Consider the following 19,871-nt stretch of genomic DNA (forward strand, 5'->3'; position numbering starts at 1 on the left):
ACCATTTTAACAAATCATTACAGCAAGCTGCCTGTTCAAGATTTGGCGGGCTTAATAAACCCTGACAAAGCTTTAAGATCAGGAGTCTTCAGTTTTTTCAGGTCAAGGACCTCTTGGTGAATAGACATGCATATTGTTAGTTATATGCATTTTAAGTCTAGCCTATACTAACATTGGTGAAGGTGATTTCACCAAGTACAACATGTTCCTGGATCAACATCTTTGTTGATCCTGGAACAACATTACAATCAACCAATCAGATTTGAGGGACAAGTTTACAGGTTATGTCAAGTTTAGGCTTACAACAAGGGTTAGGTACTTCTACATCAGTGTTATTCACCTATCATTTCCATCTAACTTTAGGGGTAAGTAGGGTTAGTAAATTACTAAATTTTCGGACAGGAAAGTTGTTCCAGGATCAAGAAAATATGTTGCTCCAATATCATGTTGTACTTGGCAAAATCACGGTGACCTCTAAGATTTATTTAAAGTTGGCATAAAAGTTGGCATAAAATTCATCCTATCTATTTTTTAAATGGAAATTTAAATTTTTTTAAAAAAATGTATTGGTCTTTATTGTGAACCAATCATCTGTAAATATTTCTTTTTTTCTTTTTCTTCTTAATCATAGTCATAACTTGATCTTCCAATGAAATCTCTTCAGTGATGTGTGCTGGACAATCATTTCATCCGCATAAACTCCATCCCTTTCTTACAATCGACTACAAGCTTGCATTAAAAAAAATCTGCCTCCATTCAATCAACAACTGATGGATTGAACCAAGTTCCTGCCCTACATTTTCTTTCTTTTCCGTTAACACATTTCACTCAGATATACATCACTATATGGAGGTAAATATCTATTTCTACTTTCATTTTATCATGACTTTAACACCATTTCCATTTTTTTTTACATATATTTTAAGGGGGGGGGGGGGGGGGTTGAACAGAACAGAAATTCGACTATTGAAGAAATAATTTTCTTTCTTTTTTTGCTGCTAATGTCCTTTTTTACACAAAAAAAATTGTTCCAGATCAAACAACAATTGCCGGACATCCTGTAGCTCCAACTATTGAAGACCTCTGGCTTTGACTTCATACAAAACAAGCTTCTTGGTATTTGTTTTTGAGAAGGTGAACCATCAATTCTCTGTCGAGAAGGTGAGCATACTGACCCTGTAAATTTATGACAGGCAGATGTGTTTGTGCAAAGGACAGCAATGGTCCCGTGACTAGGATGGACCCAGCTCAGATCCCATATAGAGCACTTCCTGTTGTTGTACGGATCAAAATGAGAAAACTTCCTTTACTCTTACTATTGCATATCTGTGCAGGCACTTTTCCCCAGTTAGATAACAGTAGAATTATGCAAAGACAACAATACTTGTGGCGAAATTTCGGCAAAGACATATTTCATTGCTGCCTTTCGCACATTTCGCAACACTTTCAAAGTGAATTGTCCAGCAAGTGTTCAGTTTTATAAAAACAGATTCTGAATCTGGCAAGGTTTTGTTACATTGTTGTATTTATTGCTGCAGTGTGGAAATGAAATGTCTGTTGAGTGATGCTAAAAGGTTAATGTTTTTTTTAAGCATTTGAAAATAACATAGCACCATCACTAATCCCTACCCTAAACCTAACCAATATTGTTAACATCAGGAAACGTGAGCTTAAATGCATTGGCTGAAGCAACAATTCCATTTTGGCTGGCTTATACAAAACTTTGAGCTCTTTTATCGTTACACTTGTTTCACAGGACTTATACCTTGATGCTAAGTATTACTGTATCACTGTACTAGGTGAGCTACCTGTTATGGAACAGAGACTCAAGACAAAGGATACGAGTGAGAAACAGGTTTATTGTTCTTTGGCAGATGAAGGTCCGAAGGGAGGGTGAGCAGTGCATGTAGACTCCAGGGCGATGCCAGCAGCTCAGGAGACCAGGGTGGAGCAGGCTGTGCAGGAGACCAGGGCGGAGCAGGCTGTGCAGGAGACCAGGGTGGAGCAGGCTGTGCAGGAGACCAGGGTGGAGCAGGCTGTGCAGGAGACCAGGGCGGAGCAGGCAGCTCAGGGGACCAGGGCGGAGCCGGACCTTCAGGCAGCCATGGCGGAGCCGACCCTTCAGGTGGCCATGGCGGAGCTTGCAGTTCGGGAGGCCAGGGCAGATCGGCCTTCGTGGCCTTTCCGTGAGAGCCCGGCTTGGCCACTATAGCCGGGGACCTATAGCCCCCCCCAAAAAAAAATTCTTGTGCGGAGCTATGGGCTTAGGCTCAGGGACAGATTCAGACGTGGCGGCGGCCTTCGTGGCCGAGGGCACGGGCGACGGCCTTCTTGGCCGGAGACGAGGGCTCGGGAGGCGAGCCGGGCTCGGCAGGCATGACGTGAACAGGCTCAGGCTCTGCGGGACGAGACCCTGGAAGGGTTGCGGCCATGACGGGACAAGGTTCTGGAAGGGCAGCGGGTACGGAAAGAGAATCCAAAACTGCTCCTATTGTATAGGACGACCCACTCATCCACAGGATGTTGTCAATGTATTCCCTCAAGGAACACGTGGTTTCAGTAGCTGGGAATTGCCTAAACAGTGGATCGTCCAGACCCAACCAAAAGATGGACTTGAGGGCTGCCTCTTTCCAGGACACCTGGTGGACTAGGTGGAGAAACTCCTCTATGTAGGTCTCAATGGGGCAGTGGTCCTGGGAGATGGCCAGAAGCAGATCGACAGGGTCTATGGGACTGAGCAGGATGCCCATATTGTTGACTTTCTGTATTGGTCTGGTCTTCTGTTATTGAACAGAGACTCAAGACAAAGGATATGAGTGAGAAACAGGTTTATTGTTCTTTAGCAGATGATGAAGGAGGTCGTGGATGCTGCGGTGAGAGGTCGCTGGAGTACACAAAATGGAACGGAGAGAGGTAAGTAGCTGGATGATGACAGGAACCAGGAAGATGAAGGAGACTTTGGATGAACAGGACGGGAGATGATCACACTTAAACATCAATCGTTGGAAGTTAAGAGACAAGGAAGTGAGTCCTTACTCAAACGAGACCAGACCAAGAGACTGTGTAAGGTGAGTGCTTTTATGCTGACTGTGCTGATGAAGATGTGCAGGTGCAGGTGACAGCGATCTCTGAGATTGGGAAGTGCATGCAGGTGAGGGCCAGGGAGGATGATGGGAAATGTAGTGAGGAGGTGGTGACTTAGCTGGTGACCGTGACACTACCAAGCAAGTTTACTATGTTAGAAAAGCCTTATGGAGCTGGTTATGTGATGCAAATATCAAAATGTATAAATCACACACTATGGTGAAAGTGTTTTGAGGTAATAACGCAAGGAACCATGTGAAAATAAGTCTTTATGAAAATGTAAGTACAGTAGAGACACGTTTTTCCAATAAGTCTGCTTACACAATGCACTTGGGCAAATATATAAAGAACCAAAGATGAAGTATGACAGTTGTCTTTTCCAGCAGCCCTTTCATTTCACTCCTGATTAAAGTGCTTTATTGAGTACTTTTGAGTAAAACTTTAATCAATAGCAAAGTGGCCACAAAAAGGGAAGTGCCCTCAGATTTAAACCAGCAACAATTTCAATCCTATTCAGGACTACATGAAGAATTTTTTTTTTTTTTTCAGATGCTGAAATTCAAATGTGGCAATTAAATGAGAACACATATGTGGGCAGAGCGAGCGAGGGTGTCTGTGTTAAAAGGCACTTCTTCAGGAGATCTTTCTAGCAATAATAGTAAGTCTACACCAAATCCTTTTAACTTTTACCGTCATAATTTAGGATTGACTGATGTTGACCATCAAAATGGATTCTGTTAATATTGAAGCTAAAATTGATTGTACAATCAGTTATAGTAACTATAGTACAATATTTTAATTATAGATATTGCAATAGAGAAGAGATGTTCTACGTTTATTTTAGTATAAAAATATTTTGTTTCTAAAGTCGCGTGTAGAATTTTTTTTAAGGAAATTTCTACCACAACAAATCTGCAGAATTCTCTGACTTGCACTAGCACCTTAACTCATACTAGCTCTTCATGCCTATAATTTTGTGCTTCACATAAAAGCAGACACCGATATTATCAGTAATGTGTGAGGCGAAGTTTCGTAGAAAGGGACTCTAAGCTAAATATATTTGTGTTCTAATGAGGAAATGGTGAAATAATTTAGTCAAGCTGCACTCGCACCCCACAGAGTGCTATTGTTACAACATTAGCAAAACCTTTCAGAGTGCTGAATACAAACAGTTTAAGTGGAGTTGTAAATTGCTGGACAGATGGGTCATTGTGCACGTTTATCCAGCACTATATCACATGACAGAAAACACATTATAAATACATACTATTGCAACAGTTCATTGAGAATAATTCATTAAACAAAAGCTAATATCATGTATCCAGTGCAACTGTTTTGTATGCTGACACCATTTTTTCCAATACAAAACATTTATATAAATACATGAAAATCTGAGAGTATGAAAATATGAGCTAAGGTCTTGTATCTGAGCACTAACAGTATTAAGTGCAGAGAGGTTCTTTATTGGTTGCTACACTGTGCTAAAAATGTATTAACAGGAAGGCCAGATGGCTGTTAACTTAGTATTCATTATAAAAATAAACAATGATTGTTATGAGTTCATTTAAATGTAGAAATCACTATTTTGAAGAGTGATTCATTGAAATCATTCTGGCACTATTAACACTACTTTTACGATAACTGTTACTAAAATCTTACAGTATATCACGAAAAATGTTGAATAGGTGATAGCTGCAAATGTGCTAGCTTTGTAATGACGCATCCTTTCACAAACACATCTGCACATCCAGATGTTTCTGATTTAGGAGTTTATCTACGACAAGAAAATATATAATGTTTGATTTAAAAAAAAAGCCTTTTATGCTCATAAATGCTTCAATTATTTGATTTAAAAAAAAATACAGTAGAAAAAATATATTGTGAATTAGTCTAAAAGAAATATTTTCTATTTTAATATACTTCCTGTGATGTAAAGCTGAATTTTCAGCATTATTACTCCGGTCTTCAGTGTCGCATGATCCTTCAGAAATCATTCTAATATGCTGATTTGGTCCTGAAGAAACATTTCTTATTGTAATTGATGTTGAACACAGTTGTGCTGCTTAATATTTTTGAAAAACCATGATACTTTTTTTAAATAATTAAAAATGTTAAAGTTTAAATAAACAGATACAAAATTTTGTAACAATGTAAAGGTCTTCACTGTCACTTTTGATCAATTTAATGCATCCTTGCCTAATAAAATAAAACATCTTACTGACCCCAAACTATTGAACGGTGTATATGTGAGTGAGAGAGAGTGGTAAAGAGAGAGAGAACGTGTTGCTTGTGTCAGTGAGTGTCCACTTAGATAGTCTACCATACCAGCTGTTCACTACAGCAGCCTCCAGCTCATTTTGTATTTAGTCACACCTCACAAAGACATTTACCCATAGTGCAGCTGTCACATTCCAGTCCACCTGTATGAGCAAATTAAGTTTCCATGGAAAATAATTCAAGCCTGCCATAACTGTTAAACAAGTAAAAACAATGTCAGTAAAAGTAGGAAGACTCAGAATATATAGAATAAAGGATAAATATAAACTCTCTAGCATTCAAGTCCTCAGGGGAGGTGTGCTAGTACTAGTCCCTTAATCACAGAGGATAGTTGTAGCTTTGCCTAGGACTGAATAAACAAATATGTTGCCTATCCATCACTTTAATAACATCTTTTACAAAAATATAACACAATCAATTTTCATCCTGCTCAAACAGTATTGCAAAGTGCTAGCAACTTCAAGGTCAAGGATTTGATTCTCAAAGAATGCATTAATGAATACAATGTCTTGAATGCAATGTACGTTGCTTTGGATAAAAGCATCTGCCAAATGGATAAAACTGTAAATGTTTTTTGGTGAACATTGCTATGAATGTACTATACTATCTGCTAGGGTTTCATGTTATTGTTTTGTGTTTAATTTCTTTAATGAAAAACATCAGTGGACATCATTAATTGAATATTCTCCGCTGCCATAGGTCTCATATCGCATTGATACTTTCACATATTCAAACTTGCCATATCATGATAGGTCACATGACATGTGAGAACAATGATGTTTGACATTGACAAACAGATTTGGAGTGCAAGATTTTAGAGCTTAACACAAGTAAGGTATAATTCTAAGCAAAGCTTCAATATGCCAAGTGAACCATGACTTTGACTGCCAAAAAGGTACTCCCTCCATGCTTTATATTGTTCCTAAGCTGCAGACTGCAGGGAACTAAAGCAATTACATACACCAGGGATGAATTAAGTCACTATTATTTTGTCTGTCATATAACTCTGAGTCCAGTGCCAGTAGCACATAAGCTGTTGCGCAAAGCATTTCTCCAGAGAATCTGTCTTTTCCCTGCATGAACAACAGTGTTTGTGCATTTGATACATTTCTCTGCAATGGCTTTTGTGTGTGAATGCTCATTTCTGAGAGTAAGAACATTATTAAAAAAAAACTAAAGTCAAGGCACACTGTCACTGCAGTAACATGTCAGGGCAAAATGCACTTGGGTCAGGGTCAGATAAACTGCGGAAACCCAGAAATAAAAAGGGTGAATAATTTAAATTGTGAATCGAGCTTGGCCTCCTTGACCTTGTGCTTGTATTTCTTCAGTGTGTAAAAGTCTGTCACTGTGCATAATTGTGAAAACAATTTAGCTACAAAGAGCTATCAGTAGTTTATTTATTCCCTCTATGGTCTACAATGATTTTAGTTTTTCTATATGACTATATTTTTACTTTATGTTACATATTAAATTAAAATATAAATCTTCAAAAAGTCGGCATGAAATCAAACTGTTAAAAAGTTTGGGGTCGGTAAGATTTTTTAATGTTTCAGAAATAAGTTTCTTATGCCTACCAGGGTTGACTGCATCTATTTGATCACAAATACAGTAAAAACAGTAATACTATTCAATTTAAAATAACTGTGTTTTAAAATGTAATTTATTCCTGTGCTGTGGAATATGCTGATTAGGAAACATGTCTTAATACTATTATTGTTGAAAACAGTTGTGCTGCTTAATATTTCAGGATTCTTTGAGAAGGTACGAAAGAACAGTATTTAAGTCACTTTACTGTCACTATTAATCAATTCAATGTGTCTTTGCTACAGGTAACAGTAGTGTAATGTTCCTGGTCTTTTATTGTGAATGATTCATCATTGCACATTGGAAGAACAAATACGGTTTATTTAGGAAATTAGAAAATTTTCATCAAAAATGTAATATCTTGCTCTGCTAATACAATGACTTCTTTTAAATGATTTTCTCAAAAACAATCAGCCTCAACATTACAAAACACCACTGCAGTGAACGTGTCATAGCAACAAGCTGTGAGTATAGGTCTGTGAAAAAGTCTAGCCTGTGAAGGATATCTACATTTAGACATTTATCTACAGGTTTATCTAAATGCCAAATGGTTTACCATACTTCTAAACAGACAAAGCCAACCTGTTCATACTCTGTAGCACAGAACTATGAAACTGTTAGAGACACAAGTCTGTTATATACACTCTCTCATTGTGTTCATATAAGGCTCATACCGGAGACCACGGCTCGCTGCATACCTGGACCAGCTTGTGCAGGTATAAATTCTGTGTGCATTTTATTAGAAAGAGACGTACATCAATGGACATCAAGTCTTCTGGTTAAATGTTCATAGCGTCTGTTCATATTTAGCCTCTCTTATGACTTGATTTAACACATAGTTTACATGATTTTGAGATTACAAACAGGGCGCTCTTTAAATCCATTCTCTTGCCAAAAACTTTTCAGAGTGTAAGCAACTGCCTCGTCCTGCCTGTAAAAAGCTTTTATTTCCATTTTTAATAGTTTTTAGATCAAACAACAGACTATCTGTGAATCTGGCAGGCAGCAGGCAGTCAGTATCTAACAATAAACAAGATCATATTCTATATGGGTTGTGTTCCTCACATATGGTATGGTAGATTGTATCTTAGTCTTTGTTGACTGCATTCAAGAAAATAGATCAGAATAGTAAAAATAAGTTAAAAAAAATAAACAAAGTAATTCCAGTACAAAAAAAATCAACAGGTTATAAATTATTTCTTCTCTATTGTTTAATTTCTTGAAAATCATTAACAAAATAATTTGTAACAATACAATTTGTAATAATAAATAATTTTAGGCCGTATCACCCATGCACCCACACCCACTACATCAACAACGGTCAAGAAACAACACCTTTTGAGAGAGAGAGAGAGAGAGAGAGAGAGAGAGGTAAAATCAATCAAATAACAACTGAATAACTGTCAGTTTGAGAAGCAAGAGCTTCTAATAGACCTGACAGGATGGTTTTAACAGAAAATTGCGTACATTCGTCACTCGCCTGTGCAAGTCTCATCATATCCATAAATAGAGAAAAGTTGCTCCGGCTCCTTTGACTCTTGTATGGTGTGAAAGTGGCATAGGTTCGTTGTCACAACGAGTAAGAAAGGTTGATATGGAGCATCACCCATTTTAAAAAACACCAAACAGAAGAGAGTCTGCTGGCAAAAAAAAGAAAGTTTTCGATGAATCGATTAAGTGAATGATTCAATGACTCACTCATAAAGGCGGTTACTTGTTTGGTTTCTGAATGAATTTGTGTGTTTAAACAAATGGGTTGAATAAGTGATTCAAAGACTCACTCATATTGGGCCCTATTTTAACGATCTGAAACGCAAGTATCAAGCGCAAAACGCAAGTAACTTTGTGGGCGGGTCTTGGGCGCTGTTGCTATTATACCAGCGGGATAAATGACTCTTGCGCCCGACGCAAATCTAAAATGGGTTGGTCTGAAGTAGCTTCATTATTCATAGGTGTGGTTTGGGCGTAACGTGAAATAAACCAATCAGAGCGACATCTCACATTCCCTTTATAGCAGGCGCGCTTGTTCCATGGCGGATTCCTATTATAACGGCGGATTTGCCAGGCGCACGCGAGGAGCGGTTCACAGCCGAGGAGACCGACGTTCTCGTCAGGGACGTTGAGGATGGAGAAACACACCCAAATTAACTTTAAACTGGTTAAACAGGCGTATGATAATTTGGGTAAATGTGTAAGCTAGATGTATGCTTTTATAATAAACTGTTTATCTATCTATCTATCTATCTATCTATCTATTGTAATAATGTAGGCTATGATTTGCAAAAATGAAACCTGCTGCGTCTGTGTGTAGATGAGAGAATCAAAGTTTATGCGCGTTGTGCACACGCTACATTGATTATGGCCAAGCATGCGCCTTTAAAATAGCATATGAATAACATGCGCAACGCACCACTGACTTAACTAGTTTTTTTCGGTCAGTGGCGGAATTGTTTTCTAAACCTGCAAAATAGCATGAGGGAACGTTTGCGCCGGAACACGCCTCCTCTTTGTGCTGAACCGCCCCGGGGAGCGCAAGTGTATTTCTTAGTTAACCGACGTGCAGCTGTGGAGGGAAAAGTCCGCTGTGCGCGGGTGCAAAATAGGAATGATACATGCGTCGGTGTACAAAGTCAATTGCGCTGGGTGCAAGATAGGGCCCTAAGACTCTTTGCCACCTACTGGCACAACGATGCAATGCACAGAAAGAGTCACTAAAAAGCAAAACTCTTATCTTAATCCAGCACAGATCCAGCTCATATTTAAGAAAAATGAAGGTTCAAAATGCACTACATCAGCGCATCTTCATTTACTGCGTTAGACTAAACTGTCCTATATGGTAGTTTAATTGCTTCTATTGCTCTCCTAATTTGTAAGTCGCTTTGGATATCACATATTTGTTAATGAGTGGAGAGACCATTATCTTTCACAGTGAGTTCCCTACAGGCCTTTCAAAAGTACAAATAGGCTACTGTCCACACATGCCACCGGGAAATACGTGCATGTCTTAGATTGAGCCTAGAGAGATTGTTTTAAAGTCATTTTTAATTGTGATTAAATATCAGGCTATATTGTTCATATTAGGGATCTCTGATATCTCATGAAGGTTCAATCCATAATTTCTCCACTAGAGCCCCTTTAAAACACAGCAGCAGTTCTAAAGGCTTTTTAATAGCACACAACCATTCAAAATCATGCTAGCAGAATGCCTAGCATGGCACACATCCAGACAGTTTCTGCCCTCGGTCAATTACCCGGTGACTGATTAATTACCATGACGGTGAGAATGTAATGCTGTAATTAGAGGTAGACCTTACACATCACACACACACACCAAAACCTTTATTTTAAGGTGACATAGTTACATGTTCTATAGTAATATTAAATTATTCATAATTACATTATATAGTAAGTATATTTACATTTACATTACATTTATATTTAATCATTTAGCAAACGCTTTTATCCAAAGTGACTTACAAATGAGGAGAGCATTAGAAGCATGAAAATAGGACAACAATATGCAAGTGCTGTGACCCTTCCCAGTTTATTCTAATGCTGTATATGTATAATTCATATTACTCGGTACTTATTTGAGTAAGGACATTGTAACTATGTAACCTTAAAATAAAGTGTAACCCAAAAGAATATATTTTGAAGAATGTTGGTAACAAAACAGTTTTGGTTCCCATTGACTTCCATTTTGCCAAGTACCGTAAGACTAAGACTCCTGGATCAACAAATTCTGTCAACATCCTTGTCTGAAAATGTAGTCCTAACTCTATCCCTATCCCTACCCCTAAACCTAACCCTACTATAACTTCTTCCTAAAATCAGAGGGAAACGATAGGTGAATAACACTGATGTAGAAGCACCCTGGTTGTAAGCCTTAACTTGATATAAACTGTAAACTTGTCCCTCAAATCTGATTGGTCGATTGGAATGTTGTTCCAGGCACACACAAAAAAAAGTTGATCCAGGAACATGTTGAACTTGGTGAAATCATGTTCACCCACATTGGATGGATAAAAAAGTCAAATGGAAGTCAATGGGAACTGAAACTGTTTGGGAACTGAAACTGTTTGGTTACTGACATTCTTCAAAATATCTTATTTTATGTTCAGCAGAAGAAGACAATACAAGTAGACTCATTAGACTACATTTGGGTCAAATTATTATTTCAATAGGTAAATTTATCTTAAAGGTTTTGACATTTGTACTGGGAGACAAGATACTGTAAAAAAATAAATGTTTGCAGTGTTTCTATTTCTTTCCATTTCTCCTCTGCCGTTTGGATCCCGTGATTAATGAAAGCCCTCATAGATAGATTTTCCTCTTTTCTAACTGTATTAGCTGGCCTGACTAGCCGTCAGTATGGTAACATAAGCCCTGCAGCCCATAATGCTCTCAAGGCAGAGATAATTGAGAGAGCCGAAGAGCAGCAGGGTCCAAGAAACCCAACCATTTGCTCCTTGTCATTTCTGGGTGATTGGAATATAATGATGTCTTGTTTGCTCTGAGAGGTTTATTCTTTAGAAAGTGTATCTGTTCTGTTTCACCTCTTTCTTCCCTATTACTGGTTTTCTTAGAGGCGTGATCAGCATCTAGTCTGTCAGGCCTGTATGCTGGATATCATCTAAATTAATTAGGAAAAAACAAACAGCTAGCTTAATAGTGATGAAGTGATGGACCTGCAAGGCAATGGCTCAGCTGTGTAGATGTTAACAACCAAAGCAGCTCAGCTGTGACAAACACACTGCATATCAATGAAATGTGATGTCTGTTTTGTAGCCTAAAGAGAAAAGAGACACATTGTATGAGAGCACTGTTATTTTATTTATTTTTAGTGATCTCTGTGCCAAACAACTAAATTAATTCCTAAATTTTACATTTCTCTAAGGGGAGAATTGATTTCCCGGTCAAAAAAAAAGCAGCCATAATGTCCAGGGTTCAATACTGTAACAGAGATTTAATCCTACAATGAAAAGCTTTCACATTACTGATTTAAAAAGCTCATTACATATGCTCGGCCAAGGGTGCTCTTGCTTGTGATTTAATTACACTTCGAATTTTGCTTCAAAAAACTCAGATATAAAAGATATGATCAGCTATAAAATGCACAAAATAGACGTGATAACAAAATCCTCAGGGCAAGTTTGCCGTCTGTAAGAAACGAATACTTAAATTTTATCGTTTTTATAGTTACAAACTATTTCTATTTCAAATGAATGTTAATCTATTAAATGTTATATTCATCAAAGAATACTGAAAAATATATATATATATCATCATGGAACCGTTTTCAACATTGATCATAAAAAATTTCACGAGCACCAAATTAGCATATTAGAATGATTTCTGAAGGATCATGTGACACTGAAGACTGGAGTAATGGCTGAAAAGAGCAGCTTTGCCATAAAATAGGCTAAATAAATTACATTTTAAAATTACAAATAGAAAAGAGCTGCTTTAAATTGTAATAGACTATTTCACAATATTACTGTTTTTACTGTATTTTTGATCAAATTAAGGTGAGCACTTTTCATGACTATCTAATGAGAACATTATCACACAAATAAATCAAACCAACCAGCTGAAGAACTGTGAGTGGTGATACACTTTATTCTACGAGTGAGAGGTGAAACGTTTTATTCTAATCATGGTTAATACCTGCGAGTCGATCCTTCTCATCATCTCATCATCATTTGATGGACTTAAAACGGACATTTTAAAAGCATTTTAAAGGCACTGTGTCCATGCTCTCTTACTTTCTCCTATTGTACTTTGTCGTTTGCACACACCGATTGAATCTTGACTAACATTAAGCCTCAAAATCTAAAGATCACTCCTCTGACACAGCCCTCAATATGCATTATCTGTCTGGTTTAAGGCAATTTATCTGCTAGTAAATAGCCAACCTAGCAATAAAGGAGACAAGTAGACAAATCTGAATGTTGCACAACTTTTGATAAGTGTGCAAACATAAATCATTTTGACTCTGTAGCATCGTAGAAATGTCTCCAAATGACATTCATCCATCACAGCAAGAGAGGATTTCACACATCTGACATCAGCATGTGACACATTAACACTAGAGCAGGTGGCATCTGGGTGAGTGCATGTTTGCAACAGTGTGAGACAGGTGCTGTTCAATAGACAGTTGGTGCTGATTGTGTTTCCACCCGTAACCACAGAGCAAAGATGGATCTCTGATCATGACATTTATTCAAAACTACCATACAGATTGAGACTAAAGCCTGAAAGCTCTAATGGCCATAATGCAACAACACCTGTTGGCATGCATCACCTGTTAGATGTGCATAACTGACACTAAATACTGCATGATGCAAGTCTATTTTTGTCAATCATTTTAAAATGGTTTCTAATTTAGATGCGCATATTGTGATCAGGTTATGGCTGGCTCATTCCATGAACATGGCATTTGGTGTCCCACTACCTTTTTTTTAAAGCATTATAGAGACAATAATCACACATGTTGGAAGAACTCTTGGATATGATTACTATTATCTAAAATAAAACTAATCTATCTTGAAAAGTAGCCAAAAGTCCCCCTTTAAAAGGTCCTTTTGGACTGTCCCGCCTCAGAGGACTTGACCTTTGCAATTGTATCCAACAATTAAAATCATACAATCAAGTCATGTTTTCTACAGTTGGTGCTGTCCTCTGTTGAACTGATATTCAATTCATTGCAATTAAAAACTATTTTAACGACGAATTACTTTTAATTATTAAATATGTGATATTTAGAGTTGTGACATTTTATGAGTTTCCCAACAAAAATGTAACATTCTTTAACATTCTGACACCAAAGAAATAACACAGTAGCCTAATTTGGTCCTTTCCTTGAAATAAAGGTTTACAAACAACTAGGGAACAAAAAGTTTTCAAAGGAACTTCACACATGCTCTAGGCTATATGGCCTATGCATACGATGAATTGAAATAAAACAGCTCACATGATGAAGTATAAGGATCACCTCTTTGACCATTTGTTGAAGAAGAAAAAAAACATTTTCAAAGGCCTTATTTTTCCCCCTATTCTTGTATTGTGAATTCGAATATCTTACCCGGGCTGCACGCGAAGAATATGGATCTTCAAAGAGTGCCCATATTTTTGGTTGCCAAACTTCACAGCATCCCCTGGAGCGGTCAGGGCTGTCCTCAATGCCGAAGCGTCTGGGCAAGTCCTGGTCGTCCTCCGCATCCTCCGGGTCTGGCGGCTCGAAAATATCAAGTGCCTCTTCTGCGTCCCTGTGCTGGCGGTATGTCATCCAGCAACAGGGCTCCACGTCCGTCTCATCGATGCCCCAAAATGCCAACTCCTCCTCGAACAGAGGGCCGCACACATCCGCTGGGCAGTGAAGCTTGCCAGTCCTGTAGTAGTTCAGCACATAGGCGAATATGCCCGGGTGTCGATCAAAAAAGAATTCGCTGGTGGTGGGCGTCTGCCCCATGTCTGCGTCCGGGTTCACCTGGTTGTCTGTGTCGGCGAGCCAGGCGAGTCTCGTGCCCGGTATGGTCCTAAGGGTGCTCCTGTAGGTTTCGTGGCGCGTGCCGCCGACGTTGATTATGATTTTGTCCGAGTCTTCGCCTCTGGCCATCTCTTCCTTCAGACATGATTTGGAAGGAGGTTTATTGCCTGACTTGCGCCCGCGGTACGACGAAACACACACCGAGCTGATCATAGATTTCGATGGAGAGGCTCTTACCTAGTAACTCTCTTGGCTTTCTAAACCTGCGCAGCTGTCGTCAGTTCTAAAAGTCGAACAACTGTAGAGAGTTTCCGCCGTCACCATGACCATCAGAGACGCGAACAACCACCTGTTAACGGAGAAACTCTCAGTCTATGGGAGGATGCTGGCGTGGATCCTCATTCATGGGCACTTTGACACTATAGTAAACACCAAAACATGAGCAAACCGTCCGCGTATCACGACCGAATTAAGCGCGCGTGCTCAGGCATTTCTTAGCACATTTACAAAGAAAAACAGAGTAGTTCAAATAAAAGTCAGACAACTCTAAAAATGCCTTCCAATTTCATCTCTTTCAAAACTCTCGTCACCTCGTCGTTGAATTATTAAATCCCATCCTGCGCGCGCATTATTCCTTAATCACAACATTTTAATTTACAATAAAATAACGTCTGCGATGTTAACTTTGATTGTACATCAGAATTAGACCAAATCATCTGTTGCCGAAGGATGAAACTGTATCATCAGTTTGCTGGAAACGATCTGTTGCATCTTTGTGACAGTCAGACGACACAGCCCATGGGAGGATGATGATGCTGATGATGATGCTCCAGCGTTTCAGTAACCCTTACAGCGCGGCATTACGTGTGATTATAAGCTCAATTTGATTAATATAGAGAAAATATTCAGTTTACTTTCACGCAATATGATGACGCATTTCTACATTCATTAACATTTTAATTAGCTTGTATGTACATTTAGGCTATAACATTGTATTTTGTGTTTACTTATTATTTTTACTTTATTACTTTGTTATTGTCTGCTAAATGCATACATGTAAATTCTGGCATTAAATTGCGCAAAAAAAAAAAAAATATATATTGGGGTTTATTATAGTTCACTCTGCTAGTTTCCAAGATGTGAAAAGGGTCCATTCCTTGTTTTAGACTGAGAGTGCAATGGAGTGTAGGAGAACTGGGGCAATTGGGACAAGGGGCAATTGCTTTTGAAATACATGAATTAATTATTCATATTAATATATACATTAAAATGAAAATTATAGAAAATATAAAAATATAAATTAATAAATACACTGAAAAAATGATTCGTTGAATTTAATAAAAAAATGTATGGTAAGTGGTTGCACACAATTGAGTTTAGCTACATTTAAACAAATGCATTAAGTTGAACTAAAATTGATTAAGTTCAACTTAATGCATTTGTTTAAATGTAGCTAAAATCAATTGTGTGCAACCACTTACCATACAGTTTTTTATTAAATTCAACTAATAATTTTTTTCAGTGTAAGGTATTTGACTTTAGGTTTTAGGTCAAGTGGATCCAGGTCTTCTGTTGTCTAGAGTAGTGGATTAGTTGCAGTCTGTGTTACAACGTCATCTAGTGTACAAACTGAAGTAGAGCAGGTTTAACATCATACATTTTCTACCTTGCCCTTTGATAGAAAAAAAAATACTAGTTTCATTAGTTTCAAATTTGCATTTATGTTTTATTCTTATAAATAATAAAGATGTTCTATCATAAAACATTGCATAATAATTTATTCCATTTCATTAATTCACTTATCAGCTGACACAGCTGAAGGACAATTTGGCTTACAACATTTAAATTCAAGCACATTTGACAAACAAGATAATAAATCATATAAATCTGGACATATGAAGTGAAGCCACCATATCTTTTTTAACACTGAAAGTAATATTGCACAATATAATACGGCAAATTTTCCTTTCTTTAATCCACCTCTTCAATGGTGGGGCCCTGTGATTCAGACTGGGCTTGGAATCCACAGCCACCTGCGGGGGGAACTCCTCCCTGATACAGCCGAGTGATGATTGGACTACACACACTTTCCAGTTCCTTTTGATGGTGCTCGTACTCTTCCTTTTCAGCCAACTGATTGTTCTCCATCCAAGTGATAACCTCCTTACACTTATTAATGACCTTCATCTTCTCTTCCTCACTAATCTTTCCTTTCAGGTTTTCGTCCTCAACGCTGTTCTTCATGTTGAAGGCGTAAGACTCTAGAGCGTTCTTCGCTGCAATCTTCTCTCTCTGCACCTCATCCTCGGCTTTGTACTTTTCAGCATCCTGCACCATTCGCTCAATCTCCTCTTTGCCCAGTCTACCTTTGTCATTGGTAATGGTGATTTTGTTCTCTTTTCCTGTGCTCTTGTCAACAGCAGATACGTTCAGAATGCCATTGGCATCTATGTCAAAGGTCACCTCGATTTGGGGTACGCCTCGTGGCGCCGGGGGGATCCCTGTGAGCTCAAATTTGCCGAGCAAATTGTTATCTTTGGTCATGGCTCTCTCGCCTTCAAACACCTGGATCAGGACGCCTGGCTGGTTATCAGAATACGTGGAGAAGATCTGCATCTGCTTGGTGGGGATGGTGGTGTTGCGTTTGATCAGAGCTGTCATGACTCCACCTGCAGTCTCAATACCCAGGGACAGAGGAGCCACATCCAGAAGCAACAAGTCCTGAACGTTTTCCGAGGTGTCGCCCATTAGGATGGCAGCCTGCACCGCTGCTCCATATGCCACCGCCTCGTCTGGGTTGATGCTCTTGTTGAGATCCCTGCCATTGAAAAAGTCCTGCAAAAGCTTCTGGATCTTGGGGATCCTCGTGGAGCCGCCGACCAGAACAATATCGTGAATCTGAGACTTGTCCATTTTGGCATCTCTTAAAGCCTTCTCAACTGGATCCAGAGTGCCTCTGAAGAGCTCAGAGTTAAGCTCTTCAAAGCGAGCCCTTGTGATGGAAGTATAGAAATCGATGCCTTCAAACAGGGAATCGATCTCGATGCTAGCCTGAGTGCTAGATGAGAGGGTTCTTTTAGCTCTTTCGCAGGCCGTGCGAAGCCTTCTCACTGCTCTCTTATTCTGACTGATGTCCTTCTTGTGCTTCCTCTTAAACTCTTCAACAAAGTGCTTTACCATCCGATTGTCGAAGTCCTCCCCACCCAGGTGAGTGTCCCCTGCTGTGGCTTTCACTTCGAAGATCCCATCCTCAATCGTCAGGATTGAGACATCAAAGGTGCCTCCACCCAAGTCGAAGATCAGGACATTCCTCTCTCCTCTCCTGCCCTTGTCCAGCCCATAGGCAATGGCAGCCGCTGTAGGCTCATTGATAATTCGCAGCACGTTCAAACCGGCGATCACCCCCGCATCTTTGGTTGCTTGCCTCTGCGAATCATTAAAGTACGCTGGGACCGTGATGACAGCATTATTGACTCTCTGACCCAGGAAGGCCTCGGCGATCTCTCTCATTTTGACTAGGACCATGGATGAGATTTCCTCAGGGTAGAATGTCTTAGTCTCTCCTTTGTACTCAACTTGAACTTTTGGTTTGCCGTCTTCGCTGATGACCTTGAAGGGCCAAAGCTTCATGTCTGACTGGACCACTGGATCATTAAACTTTCTACCAATCAGCCGTTTGGCATCAAATATTGTGTTGCTGGGGTTCATGGCGACCTGGTTCTTGGCAGCATCTCCAATGAGTCTTTCTGTGTCTGTGAAGGCAACATAGCTTGGAGTGGTTCTGTTTCCTTGATCATTAGCAATGATTTCCACCTTGCCATGCTGGAACACTCCCACACAGGAGTAAGTGGTTCCCAGATCAATGCCAATGGACAAACCTTTAGACATCTTGATTATTTATAATGAAATATCACCTGCAGTACAAAAAAAAAAGTCATGAGTTATTTTTATATTAAATAATAATAGTTATTAGTATTAATATCAGTGTATAATTCATGTCCAATATAAATATTGAAATGAATAATTAATTATATATTTATATACAAAAATATTAAAGACTTTCATCTCATATTAGACTAATTAAACAATAAAAAAATCAATAATCAAAATAATCAACTTAAGAATTTTTATACTAATTTATTTGTATCTTAATATATAATAATATATAAAAAAATATTAATAAGTATATATAAGTAAATATAGGCTAACTTAAAAAAGTAAACATCAGGAAAATATTGCGGACTTTCATCTCTAAATATTAGATTCATTTATTAGAAATTACTTTAATAATCCAAAAAAAATCTACTTAAGGAAAAGTTTACAATTAAATTTTAATTTATATTAATATATAACATACATAAACATATCTAATAATGTATTCAAAATATTTCAAAAGTAAACGTAACTCAGAGAGTCACTTACAGGTCGTGCGAGTTTGTTCTAGCGCCTCAGAGAGCGGACTCTTCTGCTCAGCTTTGCTTCAGTTGCTCGAGTTGTCTTTTCTTGACTTGCCTCGACCTGAGTAACACTTCGCGCTTTATACCTCCCATGCTCCTTCTAGAAATACCAGACTTCTCTTGACTCTGGTGGTAACTTTAGAGGCTGAGGAGCCCCGAAGTTTCCAGGCGCGCACTGATGATCTCGTACTGCGGTCCAAACACAGAAATAGCGTCAGCGTAAGCTGGTAGGACCGTACACTATGCAACAGGTGGGTGGGGTCGTTAGACAATGCGTCGAAACAAGATTTTTTCTTATATAATTTTATAACTTTGTGTTTTATTTCAAATGCTATTAAATTTGGTCATTATTGTTGTTTAAAGCGTTGCTGTAATTGTTAATTCAGCAGTCGGACTTAATTTTCAGCCCTTGCCAGTATGGACCAAATATTGTCGTTTGTGACTAGTGCATATGGGTTCAAACATATTAAAGTGGCTCAACGGCGGATTAGCTTTTTGGTCCGACAACCGTTAATTCCTAAAACTAGAGTTCATGATTGACAAGTGCTCAAAATTAAACATTAATTCCTAACATGATTCCTCCTAAATTCCCTTTGCACACGGCTAATGTTATCGTAAAAAAACAAAATTGTTGCAATATTATTAGGCTACATTCCAACACAATCATAGACACGTTTGTGATATTAATAGCATAAAGTAGGTCAAAAGGCATATTTAGTGACAGCAAGATCTTTAATTCAGGGATTCGATGATGACATCAAGGCAGAGGGAACACAAATGATGACAAATGATGTAATGCAAAGGTAAATCACAAACAAAAGTGCAGATGAGGCAAATATTCAAATGGCAGCATTCACAGTGATTTTATTCTTAAGACATTTGCAGTCCCTTAGAGATGGTAATCAAAATATGTGTGCTTCTTGTGAATCTAGCTGACTGTGTGTGGGAATGTTAGGGGCCAAAGGTCAATAATATTC

General features: G+C 38.5%; 2 protein-coding genes across 3 annotated transcripts in view; both read right to left on the bottom strand.

Moving 5' to 3' along the window:
* kcnc4 (potassium voltage-gated channel, Shaw-related subfamily, member 4) overlaps positions 1–15,240 on the bottom strand; it is a 29,110-nt gene extending 13,870 nt beyond the window's left edge. For both annotated transcript variants that reach the window (XM_079897940.1, XM_079897939.1), the window contains exon 1: positions 14,033–15,240. In XM_079897940.1, coding sequence (XP_079754066.1) covers positions 14,033–14,650 — 618 coding nt within the window. In that variant the 5' untranslated portion in view covers positions 14,651–15,240. The remainder of the gene's footprint in view (positions 1–14,032) is intronic.
* Positions 15,241–16,146: 906 nt separating this feature from the next.
* hspa1b (heat shock protein family A (Hsp70) member 1B) lies at positions 16,147–19,092 on the bottom strand. Its single transcript, XM_079898066.1, has 2 exons — positions 18,860–19,092; positions 16,147–18,351 (listed from the first exon to the last, which is right to left on the bottom strand). Exon 2 carries the CDS (start codon positions 18,323–18,325, stop codon positions 16,409–16,411), a length of 1,917 nt encoding a protein of 638 aa, XP_079754192.1. The 5' UTR covers positions 18,326–18,351; positions 18,860–19,092; the 3' UTR covers positions 16,147–16,408.
* Positions 19,093–19,871: the final 779 nt, after the last annotated feature.

This window comes from Squalius cephalus (assembly GCF_949319135.1).
Source record: "Squalius cephalus genome assembly, chromosome: 16".
Classification (NCBI taxonomy): Eukaryota; Metazoa; Chordata; class Actinopteri; order Cypriniformes; family Leuciscidae; genus Squalius; species Squalius cephalus.